The sequence below is a fragment of the Andrographis paniculata genome, unplaced genomic scaffold (assembly GCF_009805555.1).
Source record: "Andrographis paniculata isolate CXL003 unplaced genomic scaffold, ASM980555v1 Contig54END, whole genome shotgun sequence".
NCBI classification, from domain to species: Eukaryota; Viridiplantae; Streptophyta; class Magnoliopsida; order Lamiales; family Acanthaceae; genus Andrographis; species Andrographis paniculata.
The window spans coordinates 443,720-465,919 of NW_026137589.1; the positions used below are offsets into that span (position 1 = coordinate 443,720).

Consider the following 22,200-nt stretch of genomic DNA (forward strand, 5'->3'; position numbering starts at 1 on the left):
GTTTCAAAAATAAATATTTAATATGATATTTTAAATAATAAATTAAATAAAAATAAATATTTGATTTGACAAGTTTGAAGAATTGTTTGACAAATAATACTTTCTACATCTCAACTTAAAATACTTATTTTTACAATTTTCATTTATCTCACTCAAAAGTATCTATTTTATATTTTAGTAAAAATAATCATATACTAATATAAATAAAAATACATTTAATTTTTACTTAAATTACAATATACTATTACACATACAAAAATTTTGTACATAAAGTTAAAAATAAAAATATCAAAACATCTTATATATTTCCGCTAACTAATAAAATACTATTATTTTTTAATTTCCTACAAAATCCAAAAGAGTATATTCAAGTGTTATGGAAGGAATACATTTTAAAAGAAAGATAGAACATATTTGTTTACTATTTATAATTTTTTGGTATTTTATCGTAAATTTGGAGAATTGTAAAAGTATGAAAATGATACTTATTTGTTTGTCTCGATTTTTCTGTAATATTTATTATATTACGTATATATATTACTCTTCTCGTTCATATATTATGTTATACTTTTCATTTTCGTCCGTTCCACATTTTATGTTATTTATTATTTTTGGAAAATTATTTTTCATTATAATCATAATTTAAATTTTATTATTTATAAATTTTTTAATTTTTATTAAAATAATAAGTTATTTAATCTTAATCTATAATTATTTGTATTATATTATAATTAATTTTACTAATATATTATTAATTATTTTACTAATTATACTTCTAAATCCCCGTATCTACCGTAAACATGACAACATAATATGAACGGAGGGAGTATATTTTTAGGTAATAGTATTTTTTAAAAAATATATAGTGAAAATAGTGTTTTGTTTCAAGAATTTTAATAGATTTTTACGGTTTAATGTTTATATAATTTTTTTAAAAAAAATATTAAATCAAGTATTAATTTTTTATTTTTATATTTTAATAAAAAAATTAATTTTATACTAAAAAAAATATGATGACAATATTTATTTATTTCAAATTAAATAATTATTTTAAATTAAAATTTTACTATTTAAAATTCATAGTCAAAATCTAAATATCTAAACAAATAATTTAAAAATGATTTGTATCTCACTTCAACTTCAATCTAATAGTCTAACTTACAGTCTAACTTGCCACTGGATGATATAATATCAAATTTGGAATTGTTATTACTCTTCCAGTCGCGATCTAAAGGGGCATTTTGGAGTTTTGTTATAAATTAAGAAAAAAATAATATTTTATTAATTAGTGGAAAACTGTAAAAGGTCTTGATATTTTTGTTTTTGACTTTATGTAAAAATTAATTGTATATGTAATAGTATGTTTGTAATTTAAGTAAAAATTAATGCTATTTTTGTATTAATGTATAATTACTTTTACTAAAATAAAAAATAAATATTTTGGAGTGAAACCGAAAAAAATGATAAAAATTGTACTTTAAGTTGAGATAGAATAATATTTATTTTTTAATAATATCATATCAAATATTCTTTCTTATAAAATATTTCACATAAAATACTTAATTTTTTTTTTAATTTTCAAAATTCTAAAACCTTCGAAAAAAGTATATACTTCCTCCCTCGTCAATATTTATATCCATTTTATCCAATACGAGTTTTAATAAAAATAGATAAAATTATTTTCATTTTGTAGTAAAGAAAAAGAAAATAAAACAAAGTGATATTTTTTTACTAAAAAATAACAATATTTTTTTATGATAAAAAAAAACTATAAGAATAAAATACTTTCTCCTCCGTCCATGATAATATGTTAACGTTACTGTATATACAAAAATTTAGGTAAAGTATAATTAGTAAGTAACTAATGAGTATAATAATAAAAATAATTATATATTAAGATTAAGATAATTAAGGCTGTGTTTGTTTAATTTGGGGGGTTTGGATTTTAGATTGATATTTGAATAGTAAAAATTTTGAATTTGAATAGTTGTATAATGTGATATAAATAGGTACTGATGTGATGTTTTGAATGTAAAATTGATTTTTAATATAATAGAGAAAATTTAAAATTGATATTTGATTTGATGTTTTGGGAAAAGAAATGTGTTAAACAGTAAATATCCCACAAATCCTTCAAATAAATACACCCTAAATAGTTTAATTAAGACGAAGAAAATTAGCTCTCTGTCCTAAATAACTTAGGCAGACGCCAGAATTTAGATAAAATATGATTAGTAAGCAGTTAAAAAAATGTATTCATAAAAATAATTATAATTAAGATTAAGAGAATTATAAATTATAAAATTTAAAATATGATTAAAATGTATAATCATATTTCCAAAATAAAAAATGACAAATTATGTGAGACGAACCAAAAATAGAAAATATGGACAAATCATGAGGGACGAAGGGAACATGCATTATGACATTTAAAATATGATTAAAATGTATAAATATATTTTTGAAATAAGAAATGATAAATTATGAACGAAAAATAGAAAATATGAACAAATCATGTGGAATTAAGAGAGTATGCATTATAAAATTTCAAATGTGATTAAATTGTATAATCATATTTTTTTTAAAAAAAATGACAATTTATGTGGGATATACAGAAATAGAAAATAAAAATAAATTATGTGGAACGTAAGAGAATATAAATTATAAAATTTTAAATGTAATTACTGTTAATAATCATATTTCTAAAAGAAAAATATTATCTGAGATTCCGAAATAAAAAATATAAATATTTTATATTCTCTCCGTCTATTTTGAAATGGTCTTTTGGAGTTTTATAGTAAATTAAAAAATATAATTCTAAGTTTTATTAGTGAGTTGAAGTGTGTAAAAAAATTTGACATTTTTGCCTTATTATTATTATTATTATTATTTTTGTATAATGTAATTGTATGTGTAATAGTATATTTATAATTTAAAAAAAAAATTAAGATATTTGGATAATAGGATTATTTTTATTAAAAAATAAAAAATATACTTTTGAGTGAGAACATAAAAATGTTATTTTGAATTTTGTACTCCCTCTGTCCCGAAATTAAATATCCATTTGTTTTTTGCACGTAATTTTAAAAATATTAGTATTATATTGAAATATAGTAGGAATAAAGTATAAATGACTAAAATAACTTTATTAGTATGTGTGATATAAAGATAATGACATTTGTGTAATATATTGTAAGTTGTAAGGGTATTTGTAATGTTAGGTACATAGTATAGTACAGTTAGTAAAAAATGAAATTGATACTTTGTTATGGACATACTAAAATGAAAAAATGAATATTTTGTTATGTGACGGAGAATGATTAGTATTTTATGATAAGAAGGGGGTAATATTTTATCAATATTAATCATAATTAAGAAATGATTAGACGTATTTGTTTAAGTGTGCCGCGTACGGAGTTGTGGGAGAGTTGAAATAAAAGCGAATGTACTAGTACTACTACTATTTCATTATTAGTTAATTAATTTTAGTTTATTAATTGCATTGGAGTGGGCTTGCCAGCTGTCACACGGCTATATGCGAGCCTGTGCCAGTGGCTATGGCTGCCCTGCCCTGCCCTGCCCGGACTAAAGTACAAACAAAAGCGGATGCCACAGAGAGAGAGAGAGAGAGAGAGAGAGATACAGAAGTAAAAGAAGGTAAATGTGTCGCGTGTGAAACAAAGCGAAAGTTCGTTGAAAGAAAAGCACGGAGAAGAAAAAGTAAAAGATGGTTGCGCAGAAAATATAGAGAGAGAGACAAAGAGAGAGATAAGAGAGAGAGAGAGTGGCGAGAGTTTTGGGGTCCTTTCATTTCCACTTTTTCTGTCTTCCCCAATATTTACCTGCCCGCAGATCTCTCCGTACCCTTTTTTCCGTCTCCAGATTCAGTCTATCGGCCCGTAGAAACGCCGACGAACGGATTGGAGGAGAAGCCTGCTGTTTGAATCTGGGAATTTTGGGGGTTTGGAGCTTCGTTTGTCTGTGTTTGCTTGTTCGGACGATAGAGGCATCAAAAGGCGGCCGCTTGGAAGATGAAACCTGTTGACTCGTGAAGGTGGTTGGTAGTCTACTTCCTCATGTGTGGTTTTTTATTTTGATTTTGATTTTGATTTTGGCTCTTTTTTTTTTCTTAGAAATTTTCATTTCTATGAGACTTGAATTTTTCTATGATAATTTTGACTCCCAAACTGAAAGTTCGTTGTTGGCCTTTGATTGCTCTGGACTGCACTTGGATGAAGCGATGGTGCAGAGGGAAAAAGAACCAGACAACTTGATACCGAATTTCTATTGAATGATTTAGGGCCTGTTTTGATTTGAGGAGAAATCAGGATGACGTCGCTGCAGCTGTAGTTTTGATGTAACACTAACCTAGAAACTGAAGCTTTTCGTGTACATCATTGGAGGCTAGTTGTGTGATGGTAGGCAGAAAATTGCAGGAGTTAACCTCAGATCTACTTGTCGTAGAATCGTGAAAAATACTTTCTATATAATCATGAGATAGTCTGTTATGATAGAATCCATTAATCATCACTTAAAGGATGTGGTGTTCCAATTTTGCGAAGAATCTGCCTTTTATAGAGCACCAGACTAATGGTGTAAATTAGTGGGTTCATCATGTTTGTTTCGAATAAACGCTGTATGATGGTATGTGCATAAGTAGGCCATCTGAAATTTGCACAAATCTGAAAAGGAGACAGAAAAATTTTTCATTATCGAGTTAATCACAATTTTGTGTAAATCTAGCTAGTTATTTAAGCATGATGTTAGTTACCTAATTTTGTTTCTGAGACTGGAGTTTCATTTGTTTCTGTAACTTCACTGAGCTTTTTACTGATTAGTTAATTGAATTTTATCCTTACTTCCACCTAAGTCCTACCAATTATGTAAATAATTTAACTATTGGCTAGAATCTATGCTAGAAGAAAGTGAAATTTCAGGTACTTACTATAAATATACACTTTAGTATTTAACATCTATGTTTATGGATAGTGTTCGAACGTCTTTAGATGAAACAGCTCCATCTGTTCTAGAAGCTAGTGTCTATGAAGGATGCGGGCTAGAAATACTACAAATTACAAGACGAAGCATGAAAGTAATTATGCTGTCACTTTTCTTGGTTGCGAAAATTGTTCAAACATTAATGTCTGGCACATACACTTTACTTATCTACAGTGTCTATTTGATGATTCATTTGTCAAGTGGCAATTTTTTTCTCCTTGTTCTCTCTGTTTTCTGGCTGTAGACAAAACGATGTTAAATAATGTTTTATTTTAGTTAAACAATGCTGTTGAAAAATGGGACATTTGGATAGACACCTTTATTTTTGCATCAATTTGTTGGTAAAACAGCATTAGATTCCTGAGTTTAACATTCTGACGATGGTTATATTTTGTCTTTTGAAGGCATTTACAACGTACTTATCTCCATGCGATGGAAGAAGTGGGGCCCCAAGTAGCTGCTCCTGTTGTAATCCACCAAACAATGGGCCAAAGATATTGCAATGTGCATCCTTTAGCAAAGAAACGGAGCTTGCCTTTCCATTCATCAAATTTTGTTACTCAGAATCCATCGGATAACTGGAACCCTAAGTCATGGGATTGGGACAGTATGAGGTTTATTGCCAGACCATTGCAGTCTGATGGAATCCAAGTGGGAAGTGATGCACAGATTCCACCGGACATGCCAAGGATAAAGGAAGTACATAGTAACTCTTCCAATCATTCAAAACCTGACCATACTGGAAAAGATGATGAGAATCTTCAGTTGAAGCTTGGAGATGGGGCTGGAAGCAGCAGTGTCAATGCTATGGCTTTAGCTGAAGAGATGCCACCTGTGTCAAGGTCCACTAAGAGAGTAAGATCTGGATCGCCTGGTGGTGCTAGTCATCCTGTATGTCAGGTGGATGACTGCAAGGAAGATCTGTCTGCTGCGAAAGACTATCACAGGAGGCACAAAGTGTGTGAAGTTCATAGCAAAGCCAGTAAGGCGATAGTGGGAAAACAGATGCAGAGGTTCTGTCAGCAGTGCAGCAGGTTTGCATAGTCTTCATTTGGTTGAAAAAGCTCTATATATAGCTTTGTGATATACTTTCACCAACACTATATATGGCAGCTTCTAATTTATACGCTCGAATTATGTATATCTCAAGAGAATTTCTGTTCTCACTAGATTGCCAAGCATACTGTTTAACATTATTATCCCATCAGGTTCCACCTCCTTACAGAGTTTGATGAGGGGAAGAGAAGCTGTAGACGTAGACTTGCCGGACATAATAGGAGGAGGAGGAAAACTCAGCCAGAAGACACTACACCACGGGTGCTGATCCCTGGAAGCCCACCCAAGAATACCAAATGTGATGTGGATATCATTAATTTATTGGCAGTGCTAGCTCGTGCACAAGGTATATTTTTAACTAATCCAAAAGGTTAAGCAAAGTACTGCTAGGACATATTTTGAAATTTCTGGTCTAGAAAGGTTGTAGCTGTAGTATTGACCTTGGATCTGCCAAGCTTTTTCTGTAGGAGAATCCCCAATAATTTATCATAAGAACTCATAGGGCATTTGTCTTAAATTTGAATGTATAGTGTAGGGTACATAAGCAGAAAATCGTGTAGATTCAAAAAACCTTCGTCTTAAAGCATTTGTAACATACAAGTCATTTGTAACTTGGGCTTATGCTAGCATGCATATTCTATGTCCGAAAAACATACTCATTGTAGGCATCAAGTATGTGCTAACTACTACTATCTGTAACTGCAGGGAACATTGATGAGAGGAATGGTGCATTAGCATCAGCACCTGAAAAGGATCAGCTTATTCAAATTCTTAATAAAATAAATTCATTGCCTTTACCTGCAAGCTTGGCTGCCAAAATTCCACTCCCAAGAAATGGTAATGGAAGTATACGCAGCACTTCACAATCTGAAAACCTCAACCAAATGAGTGGAAATAATATTTCACCATCAACCAAGGACTTGCTGGACGTTCTTTCAGGGGCACGAGGAGCGCCATCTGCTGATGCACTAGAAATTCAATCTCAACCAAGCACCGAGGGAAGTGACTCTGAGAAGAGCAAGTCACCTTGTTTTGATCAAGTTATGCGTGTCAATTTGCAAGGAGGATCTTTGACTGAATTTCCCCCAGTTGGTGGAGTGAGAAGTAGTTCAAGTTACCATTCTCCTTTGGTAGAGGTAGATGGTGTTGTTCAAGAAACATCCCCCAATCTACATTTACAATTGTGTAGCTCCTCACCTGAAGATAATAGTGCAAGAATACTGCCAATGGTTGGGAATTACCCTTCATCCAACAGTAGTAATCCATCAGGAGAGAGAACACCTGTTTCGTCACCACTTGTGCATGATTTGTTCCCAATGCACAGTTCAAGAGATACAAAGGATGGCCGTTTATCAAATAGTGAAGATGAGCTTGCATTTTCAAAAGCAACCATTAGTAATGGGTGCAGTACATCTCTTCAGCTTTTTGGGGGTACCATCCGGACTAATGAAAATGTTTCAATTCAAAGTTCTCCATACCGTGCTGGATATACATCTTCTGGGTCTGATCATTCACCTTCTAGCCTGAATTCTGATGTTCAGGTAGTTTTTATCATGGCCCTTTTCCCATAGCAAAACTTGCCAATCTATTTATGTTTATCATTTTTTGGTGTCCTTTCTGTCCATTTGAAATCTTTTGGACTAAATTTGGAGTGCTGTTTGTGCTAGGATCGTACTGGTCGAATAAGTTTCAAATTGTTTGACAAGGACCCCAGCCAGTTACCTGGTTCTTTACGTTCTCAGGTTAGGGTTGGTCTTACTGGATGGTCTTGATGATACTTCTTATTAAGCCAAATTTGATGGTGCAATTTTTTGTCCTACCAGGTGTACAATTGGCTTTCAAACAGTCCATCAGAAATGGAAAGCTACATTAAACCTGGATGCATAGTCCTATCCTTGTACTTGTCAATGCCATCTATTGTCTGGGATCAAGTGAGTGTATTTCGGTGCAGTATATATAATTGACTGATATGGCTTTTCATTGACCTCCATGGGCCTGTGTGCTTGCAGCTTGAAGATAACCTTCTAAGTTATGTTAATTCATTAAGCAAAGACATTGATATTGACTTTTGGGGAAGTGGACGATTTTTGGTTTGTACAAACAGTCAAATGGCTTCCCATAACAACGGTAAGTGTGTTGCTTATCTATTATTCTGGCATCAATCCATGGGTGGTACACTTCTTTTACTTGTGACTGTATATCTTTGATTTCTATTCTCACAAAAGCATTAACTCCTCAACCTATATTCTGCAATTGATCTTCAGGAAGAATCCGCCTCTGCAAACCATTGAAAGCCTGGAGTACACCAGAATTAATCTCAGTTTCTCCAGTGGCGGTTGTTGCGGGAGAAGAAACTTCTCTTATATTAAAGGGGAGGAGATTGTCGGTTCCAGGAACCAAGTATGTTGTTGATATTTAAATTAAGCAAACCATTTCAAGATGCTGTTTCGCTATATGATTCATTTTTGGTTGTGCAGGATTCACTGCACTCATGCAGATGGGTTTGATGTAATAGAAGTTAGTGCATCATCTTCGGAAGAAGCTATATGTGACGAGGAGATATGCCTGGGTGGTTTTAAGGTCCATGGGGCAGCATCAATCATACTTGGTCGTTGTTTCATTGAGGTAATACTGTTATAGCAATTTGGCAAGCAATGAATTTGCATTATTCTTTCTGAATGTTGGTTGGGTCAATGGTATCCTTCCTGAACCAGTTTATATTCTGCTTCTGCAGGTTGATAATAATTTCAAAGGATCTTCTTTTCCCATAATTATAGCAGATTATAACATATGCCAAGAATTAAGAAGCCTTGAGCCCCTGTTCCATGTCACTGACGAAATTTGTACTGGTATTCAAACAAGTCATGTTCGCAATGCAGGAAAGCCAAGTTCTAGAGTAGATGCCTTGCATTTCTTGGATGAACTTGGGTGGCTCTTTCAAAGAAAGTGCAAGGCTTCCCTATTTGAGGCTCCGGCTTATAAACTTACTAGGTTTAAGTTTCTTCTTGTATTCTCTGTTGAGCATGATCTTTGTGCTGTGGTCAGAACCCTCCTCGACATTCTACTGGAAATGAACTTGGCTAGAAAAGAATTAGCAGGGCGGTCCTTGGCAATGCTATCGGAAATCCACCTCTTAAATAGGGCTGTGAAAAGGAGGTCTCGGAGTATGGTTGATTTGCTCATTCATTATTCTATTGTTGACGGTGCTGATGATTCTGCAAAGTTCATTTTCAAGCCTGATTTGGCTGGACCTGGCGGTGTCACACCTTTACATTTGGCTGCTTGCACATCCTTGTCGGATGACATCATTGATGCTTTGACAAATGATCCACAAGAGGTAATGCTTATTCTTTATGAGATTCTATTTTATTCTATTCTATTAAAAAATGAGATGAAGTATTGTAGAAAGATTAGATGATGTGATTGGATATAAATTCGATGTGTAGTTTTAGGGTATTTGAGTCAAGATTGTGTTGTATTTGAACACTACCTTGTAGTGTTTTGTTACAGCTGTTAAGTCATTTTTCTTGCCTCGATTTGTAGGTTGGATTGCAGAGTTGGAATTCTGTGCTTGATGCCAACGGTCTTTCTCCCTATGCATACGCCTTGATGAGAAATAACCATTCCTACAATGCCCTTGTTGCCCAGAAGCTAGCAGACCGCAAAAATGCGCAGATCTCTATACCAATTGTTAATGAGATCCAGCAATTCCAGTTGGAGAAGGATAACAAGGAAAAGGAGACGAGTTCTAGCTCAGAGATCCGGAGCGAGCAAAACTTGTGTTGTAAATGTGCAGCTGCTGCGGCGCATGGATATGCCAAAAGGTTTCGAGGAGGAGGGTCACAAGGGTTGCTTCAGCGACCGTACATCCACTCAATGCTGGTGGTGGCTGCTGTATGTGTGTGCGTGTGCGTGTTCCTAAGAGGCCACCCTAACATCGGATGTGTTGCGCCGTTTTCATGGGAGAATCTCGACTTCGGTGCATCTTAGGTGGCTGTTTTGACACACACACACAACATATATCATATCATATATATATACACAAACAACAGATGTTCTATCTATCTATCTATCTATCTATCTATCTATGTATCTAACCAAGATGATGGTGTAGCTTTAGAGAGCAGCAGAAGAGAAGACCCGACCTCGGCGGCATCGATCCCATCCCATCCCGGAATCACCATCAAAAGTCTGAGCGAAATGTTAAGTAGTGTACTACTGTTATCAGATCTGATCAGATCATCAAATATGTATTATTATTCTTATGATTATTATTATGATGATTCTATTTATTATTATTAGCAGTATGGTATTGGATTTGTAGGGGTGAATGAGAGTTTCATTGTAAGATAATAATGGTTAAATAACACCAGTTTGTTGTAGAGAGCGTTTTGCACTTGATTTAGGCCTACAGGCGGCTACAGACATGTTATATTATTATGTTTGCACTTTGGAAGGTATGGCCTAAAATTTGATTTGGAGTAATGGAAAGAAAGGATGAAACAGAAATTTGCAGACAAACTCGTATGGATTGAAATAGCTTACATTACATCCAACTAAAACAGATAGAAAAGAATGATAAATTGAAATCATTTCAACACTTTGACTAATCTCTACTAATCATATCCATTCCTAGAAAACAACTATCTTCATTACAATCTTATTTCATCTCAATTATTAGTTTAGTTTAGTTTACTTTAGTTGAGCAGCTCCACCTCCTTTAATCCAAATCTTACACTTCATTAAACCTCAATTATTTGATTTCTTACAGTGCACTCTTCCCAATTTGAAATTGCTGGCCAGATAATAAATTATGCAAATTACAAAAACAATTTATAGACATGTCATGTGTCCAAATTGGGACACATACAAAAGTACAATATCTTCTAAATATTTCTGCAGACATGCCGGGGAGTAGAGCTCTTAAACGAGCCGAACAAGCTCGAATATCTATTGTTCAAACTCAATTTAAACGTGTTTGCGGTATAAACTTAGATTGATTTGTTAAGAATTCAAGCTAAAATAGTGGTTCGAATTTCGGCTCGTTATGCTCATATTGAAGCTGGAGCTCAATATAGACTTAAACTTAAGCTCGAATTCAGCTTGAATTTTATACCTACTATATATATATATTCGAATATATAAATTAAATATATCATTTTATTTTGAATTTATTATAATAAAATATTTAAATTTTATTAATAAATATAAATAATGATATAAAAAAACTATATAATATATTATATTAATATAGAAATATATAAATATATTATAACCAACAAAATCAAAATATTCATAAAGCTTGCCTCCTTTATTGTTAACAATGAATCTTCCATTATTGAGTCTTTTAGGTTTTTTTTGGGCTCAGCCCACCTTTTGTCTTGTGTGCCCTGATCCATATATATATATATTACTCACCCTCGTATACTTTAGGTCAATTATCATTCCGCTACTTTCGACTTCTTTCGTTCACTCTCGTTGTCACACACAGTGCACCATGCATCCCCACCTTCATCTTCATACATACATTTTCGTACACGCATGAATTGAGCTTCTGGTGTACAAGATTAAAAAAAAGTACCGATGTCAAAGTTGATAATTTAGTTTGCTTCATTTGGTTGTATTCCTCTACTTCACTGTTTTTCACAAATTTTATTTGTGATTATGTAAGAGGTGTGTGTTCCCTTGAAAATACTATACTTCCCTAGTTGATTAACGTGTTATGTTCGATTAGTGGACGAGAACTACTTTAATTAGCCTACTTGTACACCTCCTAAGTGTTTCAAACGATGTTGCCAACAAGCTTGCCTAGCAATAAATTGCATTTTTTGTGTACTTTAATGTTCAATACAAATTTTCCGAAATAGTATATAAATTATTTTATCCTTAGGATGAATTTAATCCAAAAAGTAGGTTAAATAATAGAGAAAGTGTGTTAAATTTGCCTAACATGGAAGAAGAAATATTTTTTTGATTATAATTTAGATTTGCAATTGACTATATAGAGTTATAGAGTAATCTTATAGTTTTCTATTAAAATAAGCATCCAAAATCCGTCTGAAACGAAACACGCCTTTCACTCCCGTTTCAAAATTATCAGTAAAATACTGAGAGCAATATTGAACGAAATGTTTAGCTGCAGACAATTTAAGATATTGAAGGGTATAATGGTCAACAATGTATATGTGCAAATGCAAATGCAGGTGGCAGAGATCCAACGGTGGATCGGATTTGGATATTTTGCCTAATTATCTTCCACCAATTGGCCATCGCCGATTCACTATCACACATGATGCTGCCGCCCAGATTTCCTCCGCAGCGCGGCGGCGGCGGAGGCGAATCCTTGCATTCTCGTAGTCTCGATTCGACGAGGAAGGGCGGCACGCATTCCATCGGTAAGGCATTTATCTGCTTCGACATGAGGTCCTTCCTCGGTACATTGCTGGCCCTCACCGTCGTCATGTTCGTCTGGAAGCCTTACTACGAGAGCCTCCTCTCCGCACGTTATCGCTGCTCCGTCGCATCCTCATCATCGATCTCTGTCGAATCTAGTACTAGTACTGTTGAGCAGGAGCAGGAGCAGGAGCTGGAGCTGGTCAACGACAACGACGACCCCAATAATCGCACCTTCCGATCCTACGGCAGCGCCGCTGATCTCTTCGTCCAATTCGGCGCCTACCGCGGCGGCGCCAACACGTTCACTGTGGTAGGTCTCGCTTCGAAGCCTCTTCACGTCTACGGCAGCCCGTGGTTCAAATGCGGGTGGGAACCCAACGGCGGCGGTTCCTCAATCGCCGGCAAGGCGCACAAGATGCTTCCCGATTGGGGCTACGGCCGCGTCTACACCACCGTCATCGTCAATTGCACGTTCCCCGAGAACCCAAACGCCGACAACCGCGGCGGCAAATTGATGCTCTACGCCTACTACGCAGAGTCCTCCGACAGGCACGAGAAATTGACCTCTCTGGAGGAGCCACCGGGCGCCTACAACGAGTCTGCATACACTCCCCCATACAAATACGACTATGACTACCTCTACTGCGGTTCATCTCTGTACGGAAACCTGAGCTCAGATCGAATCAGAGAGTGGATGGCGTATCACACGTGGTTTTTCGGTCCCCGCTCCCACTTCGTATTCCACAACGCCGGTGGCGTTACGCCGGAGGTGGAGGCCGTGTTGGAGCCGTACGTGAAAGCTGAGAGGGTGACGATGCAGGATGTGAGGGCGCAGGCGGCGTTCGACAGTTACTATTACAATCAGTTCGTGGTGGTGAACGATTGTCTCCACCGCTACCGATTCGCCGCCAACTGGACATTCTTCTTCGATGTGGATGAGTATATCTATATTCCCGACGGAAACACTCTGGAATCAGTTCTCCAAGAGTTCTCCAACAACACGCAGTTTACAATCGACCAGTATCCCATGTCCGCCGTGCTATGCTTGGAGGATTCCGCCCCCGCCCAAGGGTAATTACTCTGTCCTGCTTCTGAATAATTGCTAATTGTTTGTTGTGTTTGTCTTTGGTTATCATCATCAATCCATAAATTATACTTACTTTTGAATTAGTTTGCCGCCATTGATTTTCTCCTTAGTGAATCAATGTGAAATTGTGCATTGATATAAAACTTGCTTCATAAGGAATGATGCATAAATAGATGTAAAATGATGCATTTCTGCTTAAAACTTTTAGGTGAGATGAGCCAAATTGGTGTTAGAGATCATTCTGCAGGTGAAAACATGTATACTTTGGAGGGGTTATGGAGATTAAACTTTGTTTATGGCCTGATTTGGAATGAGCAGGGAGTGGGGTTTTGAGAAGCTTCTATTCAAGGACTCAAGAACACATATCTGGAAAGATCGAAAGTATGCCATACAAGCCAAGAATGCATATGCGACAGGAATACACATGTCAGAGAATGTTGAGGGCGGGACGCTCCACAACACAGAGACTAAAATCCGATACTATCACTACCACAATGCCATCACAGTGCATGATGAGGTCTGCCGCACCTTGCTCCCCATGACGGCCATGAATGCCACAACCTGGCTTGATGCTGTCCCTTATGTTTATGACGACACCATGAAGAAACTCGCCCCCACGATCAAGGAATTCGAGCGGGATTACATGAGAGAAATTAATTAGAAAGCTTCCCGGGATTGAAATCCATTCCTCCAATTTCTGTACATGTAAGTAAGAAGCTCTGCAATTAAATCTTGGATAGATTTCTAGTCAAATTATAATTGACCTTGTTTTCTCTATTGATCCTGATTCAGCATTTGAAGGGTTCACTTGTGGATTGCGATTTTGCATTTATTTGAGAAGAAATAATTGCAAGCTAGGGAGCAGTAAGGTATGGTACCCTGCAGATCAACCTGTATATAAATGTACACTAGAGTAGTTGCAGATCGTGGCTGGAGTTCTAGCTACTTCAATAATTAGTTGTTCCATTTTTGTTTGGATTGGATTATTTCTTCTTTCATAAAGGAAATGTGCGGATCCATGGATAAGTAAGAGCCTCATTTACCTGTTTTTTTCCTATCCTCATTGAACATGGTGTTGAAGCAATGGTTTCAGTGTGTCACCAAAGGGGCGTAGAGGCTAAAAGAAGCTCCTTTCGATGGGCTAAGTAACAGTAGCGAACAGGTGCGCTATCTGTAATTTAAAGCATCATATCTATTGATGAAAGAATGTGCAAAATTTCTATAATTTCATGCATGTTAAGGCACAATACTTACATATGCAGTTTATCCTTTTCAAGTGTTGTTGATATGGTTCATTGGTTCAATGTTTTTGTCACTAGTTTTAGATTAGATTAGATCAGAAACAGTGAGGAAAATTCATAAATTATGTCTTAAAGGAACAAGTTCAACAGTTACACAATTTGTTCAGTAGGGTAGGTCAAGCAATTTATCAAAAAATTTGAGGAATTTGTTCAATAGCAAGTAAAATTGAGAATAACAATAACAAGATTCTTACTTAACAGGGAAGATTGTAACAAACTTTTGTCATAACTATGATACGAATTTGGTTTAGGTATATGCTATAAGCATATCATTAATTAGCAAGTGCTTTATTCAATTAGAGGTGCTGAAAAATGACAATAATGGATATGTTTGTTGCCCTTTTGTTCTGAATTTAATTTTTAGATGCTTTCTTGTTTGTGTGCTGTTTTTTATTAGGAATTAGTGGAGTTTAGGACAATGATAATCATTGTATGTATGTCTGCATATTCACAAGTTACTTGCCTTACATATGACCTTTGGAAAGTTTGTTGGGTGGGTGTATTTTTTGGTGGTTTGGTTTAAAATAGTAAAAAATAAAAACAAAAATAAAAATAATTTTTTGATTCAAAATGTTGGCCCATCGGGTTTGTTTACTTTTGGATTTGGTTTTGTATGATCATCTTGGTTTTGATTTGAATTATTGTTTGGATGCCATGTTTTGCTTTTTTATAAGGAATTGTAAAAAGTTTCGTAATAAACAAAAAAGCTAAATTGCACGAACTCACGTGCTGTGCCAAATACTTTATATTTTTAAAATTGCATCATTCTCATAGTTTAATAAATTGTACCGTATAAATATAACCGCTCCGCCTTCCTTATCTAACAAGATTATGTGTCTCAAAATACAAATGAATTTTAAAATATTTATTTCTAAACCCTCCAGATTATAAATATACTAATTATTCTTATATTTAACTTCAAATAACAATAAATATACTCAAGAAATAGTTTTTTTTTTTTTTTTTATGATTTTAAGAGTTTTTTTTTTTTTAATTATATTTGGAAGCTAAATGCAAGATAAATGAATATATCACTTGCATTTTGAGCACGTGCAAGTCAAGTACTATTAAATAAGGACGGCCGAAGGAGTTAGATGTAGAATTCTTATGAAACCAGTGGGAATTCAATACAATTTTGAAAGTATGAGGTATTTGACACAATTTCGTGAAATCATGTATGAGTTTTGTACAATTTAGCCTAAATAATACTCCCTACGTCCCACATTGGGTGTCTTAGTTACCGTAGACACGAGAATTTAGGATAAATATAATTAGTAAATAATTTAGAATGTATTAGTGAAAATAATTAACATATAATATAAATCATTATAAATTAAGATTAAGATGACTAATTAGTTTAATTAAAATTTTAAAAAAATTGAAATTAGAAAATTTAAAATGAGATTAAAAAGCTTAATATTTTTTTTTTAAAAAAAAAGAAAAGTGACATAAGATAAGACGTGGGATAGACAAAAACAGCAACATGGACATGCTAGGTGGAACGGTGGGAGTATTGTGGTTTTTTTGTAGCTTCAACGCTTTTTGTATTTAACTTGTAAAAAAATTGTTAATAATAAATTATTATTTATTTATATTAAAAATATATTATTAAGTTATAATAATTAATTATGTGAATAATAATAAAAGTTGGGTGTATATTGTAAATATAAAACATTGTTTAAAATAATATATAAAATAGAATATTTAAAAAAAAATTGGAGTAGAAAATAAAGTTGTGAATTAAAGATAAACAACTCTAAAATTGAAATTAAAACTGCATAAATAGAGTTCTTGAAGATGGTCTAAGGAACGATTTTTAAAGAAAAACAAATGATTGATTAGAGAAAAATTTTTATTATTATTATTTTTTAAATAATTAGATTATGGTTGTGGTGTTTTATGTTTTTGAATTTGTTTTATTATTATTATTATTATTTTTTTTTTTTAAAGATGAATAAGGTTGAATAAAAAAATGTATGAAAAATAAATGTTAAATGTGATTTTTTAGGACCGATTATTATGTCTAACTCATATTACAATATACCTTCATAATTTAATTACAAGATAATCGGCCTAAAAGAAATTATTAATTGTCTTCATTTCATTGCTATGTGTATATATATATATATATAGATTTATTTATTGTATGCTTTATTATGCCTCCAAGTCAAAACTTAAACCAATGAGAATGACGCATATAATAAATAATAATTCATCAATTTCTGATTAAGCTTTCAACTTCAAGTAGATGATGTACAAGCTAAAGCTATACTTCATTGAAATTCTTGAATAATCTAGAAACTACAAAGAAAATGCCAACATGGCAAATCGAGTAAAAGTTTCATTTTCAAACCAGAATTATAAGTATATTTTTATTATCACGTTGGCACTAAATTCCAAATAAATTTTAATCTCAAACATTTCTCAAAACTTTCAAAGGTATGATCCATTAATAGTATCTACTTTATATCTAAAGTACACAAAAATACAAGTGTGATCGTTTGTCAGCCTCATCCACAATGATTTACAATTATATTATATTAAAAATCAACTTTATATGAATACGCATGATACAAAATCCAATTTTTTTACAATTCCAATCCCAATCCAAAATTCAAACCTCCCAACAAAAACAGCCTTTATGTATATATAAACATGATAATTCTAATTAATTAGCAATCTACATCAGTAAAACACACACTTAAATAAATTTGAAATCTGTAATATCTTGGCCACTTACTTCTTACTAGATGAATAAATAAAAGTTATTATCCGTATCTATCTGATTTGTTTTTGCTGCGTAACAATTGTCATTAAAATAAATAAATAAATAAATAGAAAGGAAAGTTGTTGATAGTGTAAGTATTACTCACTCCATTTATTTATCATCTTGTCTTATGTGTATTTCCATTTATTTCTTATTTTATATGGAACGTGGAAAGGTTGAGGCCCTGTTTGGCTGCCACAAAATTTCTCGAATCTGCCCTGCCCGTCTCATTGATTCAACTCATTTATTAATTTAGTTTTCACATTTTACGTACGGATTAAATTGTTTACATACTTTCTGTAGTCCCACTCCAAAACGGTTCTTCTTTACCATTTTACAATAAATTAAAAAATATTACTTTTTTAATTTCAGATATCTATGTCTGTTTTACCGTAGATTCGAGAATTCAAGAGATATATAATTAATAAATAATTAAACATAATTATCATATAATAAAAATAATTATAAATTAAAATTAAAATAACTAATTAGTCTAATTAACATTTTTTTAAAAAATTATAAATTAACATTTTAAAAATAAGATTAAAGTATATAATTCTTTTTTTTTTAAAAAAAATAACAAAATAAGTGAGACGAACGAAAATGAAAAGGTACACATGGTAAGTGGAACCGAGGGAGTAATATTTTACTGGTTATTAGAGGTGTACAAGAGTTTTTATATTTTTGTCCATTGACTTTAAATATAAATTAATTGTATGTGTAATCATATATTTATAATTTAAGTATGAATTAAGTGTATGATTACTTAAATTAAAATAAAAAATAAATATTTTTGAGTGACACAAACAAAAATGATAAAAAAGATATTTTGAATTTAAACAAAAAAAATATATACATACGAGAGTTTTTCTTTTGTGTAGCAAGGATAAGTAATCTCTTCGTGAAATAAATTGAAAAAATATATTTCCTCCATCCCAGAAAATGTACCTGACTGGGTGTCGGCACAAGAATTAAGGAATAATAATATTTAATTGAAAGTGGGTATAAAATATAATGTAAAATACTAAAATGGGACCACATTTATTAAATAAAAAAATTGAACAATCATTTGAGACGAACAAAAATAGAAAAACAAGATACTTTTGGAAAGGAGAGAGTATATATTTAATTAATATTACATAAGATTTTTATAATAATGAGAAGGCCCTACCCTACATGTAGATTCAATTGTGTTATGACCTAAAGTGCTTTATCGAATCACTTTATAAATAAAAGAAAGAAAAAAGAATCACTTTTGATTGATGCAATTGGTCTTTAAAGTTAATACTTATTCAGATTTTTAAAGTAAGTACGTACCTAATTGCAAATTTTAATATAAATATTTTGCATATATTTGGATGGCTGAGCTTTACATTAAAAGTGCATTCCAACGTCAAATGGAACTTGTTTAGAGATTTTATTTTATTTTTAATGAAAGAGTTGTTTGATGATTGTTGTGACAAAAAAATTAGTATATTTTTATTAGAAATAAAATATTTGAAATGGTGAAAACTAAATATTTTTTTTGAGATTGTGCTTGGAGTTTAGAAACAATAAAATTTGGAATTTGAAGGAGATTTTGATGTAATGTAAAGTATTGTTTAATTAGATATTTTGTATGAAGAATTAGGCTTGGTCTAAACCAAAAACATTTAGAGAATTTTAAAATTTTGAAATTTTATTGAAATAGTAAACAAACTGTAAAATATATTTGATATAATATTTTTAAAAAATGAATAGCGTCAAAGTTGAAAATTGTTGTTACGTAAACAAAATTTTACTCTCTTAAGACTTTATTAGTATTCAACTTTTTAAAAAAATATTTATCAAATATATATATATATATATATTTCACAAAATATTGTATTAAATACTTCATTCTTTCGTCTACCAAATCTATAAATTTCTTTTTAGAAAAAAAAAATATACATATTCCATTTAGAACAAATAACTTAATTTATAATTTTCAATATAACATTTATTTATAAAAATGTCACAACTACATGCACATTCAATTTATTAAACTTTTTCTCTAACTTTATTAGCTAACTTATATGCTTCTTATCGAATAGATATTGTATGTAGTCCACTAATAGCCCATATATACTCCTATATATATATATTGTAACTAATTTATTAAAATAATATTGTTTCTATTTCCGCAGATATTTTGATATTGCCTTAAATTAATTACTTTTTTTTTTCCAATAATGCTGCCGCCTTGTCTCGTTGCCACCCGTTGGTCACCGGTCGACACCGCCTCCGCCACTCCGAGACCGGATTCAACTCTTGATGAAGCTTAATTCAGGATACGAGTCTGTGCGTGCTTCTTTGCTTCATCGCCATCATTTGCCTTCTTTGAAGACCATGATGAAGGAGTGTTTTTTAGGACACTCGCCTCAAGATGCTTGAGGCTTTTACCCTTGATTCGGTTTTGACAGTTTCCTTCCACACTCATTACCGCAAGGATGCTCGCAAGGATGCCGGCCACCTTAGTTTGATAAGTGTTGTCGTTGCCTGAATTCTAATAATCTCTGTATTCGTTGCCCTAAGATTGAGTGCGCTACTGTCATCGGAAAGGTCACATCCTTCATAATTGTCCAAAGAATCTGAAGACTAGTAAGTCATCTTCTTTTAGCTCTTCCTATGCCATTTGCTTCAATAACTCGATTGACATCTGCATGTTGTCTCCTCACTGTTGCGGCTGTTCGACATTGGCCATTATTATAGTTGGATGTGAAGAATATTTTTCTTAATGGGGATTTTTCTGAGGAAGTCTACACGACTCCTCCAACTAGTTTAGATTTTCCCGGGAGGATATGTAAGTTGCCCCGTGCCCTTTATAGCCTGAAGCAGGCACCCCGAGCTTGGTTTGCCAAGTTTAGCACTACACTCATTCAATATGGTTTTTCTACTTCTTCTTATAAGTCCCCGTTCTTTTTATTCGTTGTTCTTCTGCGGAGATCATCATTATCTTATTTTACGTGGATGATATGGTTATACCTGTGATGACACCTTTAGTGTATACCGATCGTAGACCTATCTCCATCAACACTTTGACATGAAGAGTCTTGGTCAGCTCCGTTACTTTCTCGGTCTTGAGATTTCCGACACTCCAGATGGTATCTATTTATCTTAGGTGAAATATGCCTTTGATCTCATATCTCGTTCGGGTTTGACTGATAGCCAGATTGCATCCACTACTCTCGAGGGGAACTGTCGACTTACTCCTCTCGATGGCACTCCACTTAAGGACTTTTCTCGCTACTGGCAGTTGGTGGGACCCCTGATCTATTTGACAGTCACTCGCCCTGACATAGCTCATGCATTTCATGTTGTTAATCAGTTCATGACTAACCCCCGGACAGTTCACTATCTGATGTGTTGTGCATCATTCGTTGTGTCAAGTGAACACTTTTACATAGTCTTCATTTCTCTGCTGACTTTTCATTGGTTCTTGCTGGTCACTTTGATGCTGCTTGAGTAGATGATTCCACTTATCATCATTTCATCATAGGTTATTGCTTCTTCTTGTGGAATTCTCTTGTTTCTTGGCATAGTAAAAAATAGACACTTGTCTCTCGTTTTACCATGGAGTCCGAATATCGTACCCTTACGGGCTCTACTTCAGAGCTTTTTTGGCTCGTCAGCTTCTCTTTAATCTCGGGGTTCCCAAACTTTCTTCCATTTCCCTCCATTATGATAGTATTAGTGCAATCCAAATATCTCATAATGATGTCTTTCACGAGCGCACCAAGCACATTGAGATTGATTGCCACTTTGTTTGACAACATGTTCGCACAAGTATTGTTCACTTATCTGTTGTCTTTTCTGAGTATCAGACTACGGATATCTTTACGAAGTTCTTTTTCCAGATCGATTCTCTAAATTGTTGAGCAAATTCAAGTTGGTTTTTTACCCTACCACATTTAGTTTGAGGGGGTGTTCGTATATATATTGTACGTAGTCCATTAAGGGCCCATATATACTATATATATGCATATTATAACTCATTTTATTAAAATAATACAATTTCTATTTTTACAAATATTTCAATACTTTCAAAAGTACTTGTACTTTATGTCATATTCAACCAGTATAATATTATATTCATTATAACATAGGATTATTTAGAGATGCCGGGTTTAGAGAGAAGTTTGGTGGAGCATAGGTTACCTATCAAAGCAGGGTTCAAGGCATACAAGCAACCACCTCGACGGATCAGCCGTAAATTGATGCCTCAAATCAAAGAAGAGATTGAGAAGCTCTTGAAGGTAAGGTTTGTTCGGCCATGTAGGTATGCTGAATGGCTAGAAAATATTGTGCCGATAACTAAGAAAAATAGAAAAATTTGGATTTGCATTGATTTTCGTGATCTCAATTTAGCGACTTCCAAGGATGCGTATGTGATGGCCATGGATGACATGTTTATCGATGCAGCCGCTGGGCATCGGATTCTTACTCTCATGGATGGATACTGGTTATAATCAAATTTTCCTTGCTGAAGAGGATATTTTGAAAATAGCTTTTAGGTGTCCTAGGGCATTGGCAATTTACGAATGGATGGTGATGCCTTTTGGGCTAAAAAATGCAGG

The 22,200-nt window shown here is 33.3% G+C and overlaps 2 protein-coding genes across 5 annotated transcripts; both read left to right on the forward strand.

Moving 5' to 3' along the window:
- The first annotated feature begins 3,639 nt into the window (after positions 1–3,639).
- On the forward strand, positions 3,640–10,436 carry LOC127255454 (squamosa promoter-binding-like protein 14). 3 transcript variants are annotated; one of them, XM_051280979.1, is made up of 12 exons: positions 3,640–4,054; positions 5,403–6,032; positions 6,207–6,400; positions 6,760–7,595; positions 7,722–7,796; positions 7,878–7,985; positions 8,064–8,181; positions 8,319–8,454; positions 8,532–8,679; positions 8,789–9,391; positions 9,598–10,044; positions 10,169–10,436. In XM_051280979.1, exons 2-11 carry the CDS (start codon positions 5,431–5,433, stop codon positions 10,042–10,044), a joined length of 3,267 nt encoding a protein of 1,088 aa, XP_051136936.1. In that variant the 5' UTR covers positions 3,640–4,054; positions 5,403–5,430; the 3' UTR covers positions 10,169–10,436. The 3 variants fall into 3 exon arrangements, with proteins under 3 accessions (XP_051136936.1, XP_051136935.1, XP_051136934.1); XM_051280978.1 differs by having other exon boundaries at positions 3,640–4,061; positions 9,598–10,436; XM_051280977.1 differs by having other exon boundaries at positions 3,640–4,057; positions 9,598–10,436.
- A 1,782-nt stretch (positions 10,437–12,218) lies between these two features.
- On the forward strand, positions 12,219–14,816 carry LOC127255985 (galactan beta-1,4-galactosyltransferase GALS1-like). 2 transcript variants are annotated; one of them, XR_007839751.1, is made up of 4 exons: positions 12,219–13,521; positions 13,856–14,242; positions 14,330–14,406; positions 14,619–14,816. XR_007839751.1 is itself a non-coding variant. In XM_051281800.1 (3 exons), the coding sequence occupies exons 1-2, from the start codon at positions 12,344–12,346 to the stop codon at positions 14,196–14,198; spliced, it is 1,521 nt and encodes a 506-aa protein (XP_051137757.1). In that variant the 5' UTR covers positions 12,220–12,343; the 3' UTR covers positions 14,199–14,242; positions 14,330–14,563. The 2 variants fall into 2 exon arrangements, 1 of the variants encoding a protein (XP_051137757.1); XM_051281800.1 differs by lacking the exon at positions 14,619–14,816 and having other exon boundaries at positions 12,220–13,521; positions 14,330–14,563.
- The last annotated feature ends 7,384 nt before the right edge of the window (positions 14,817–22,200 follow it).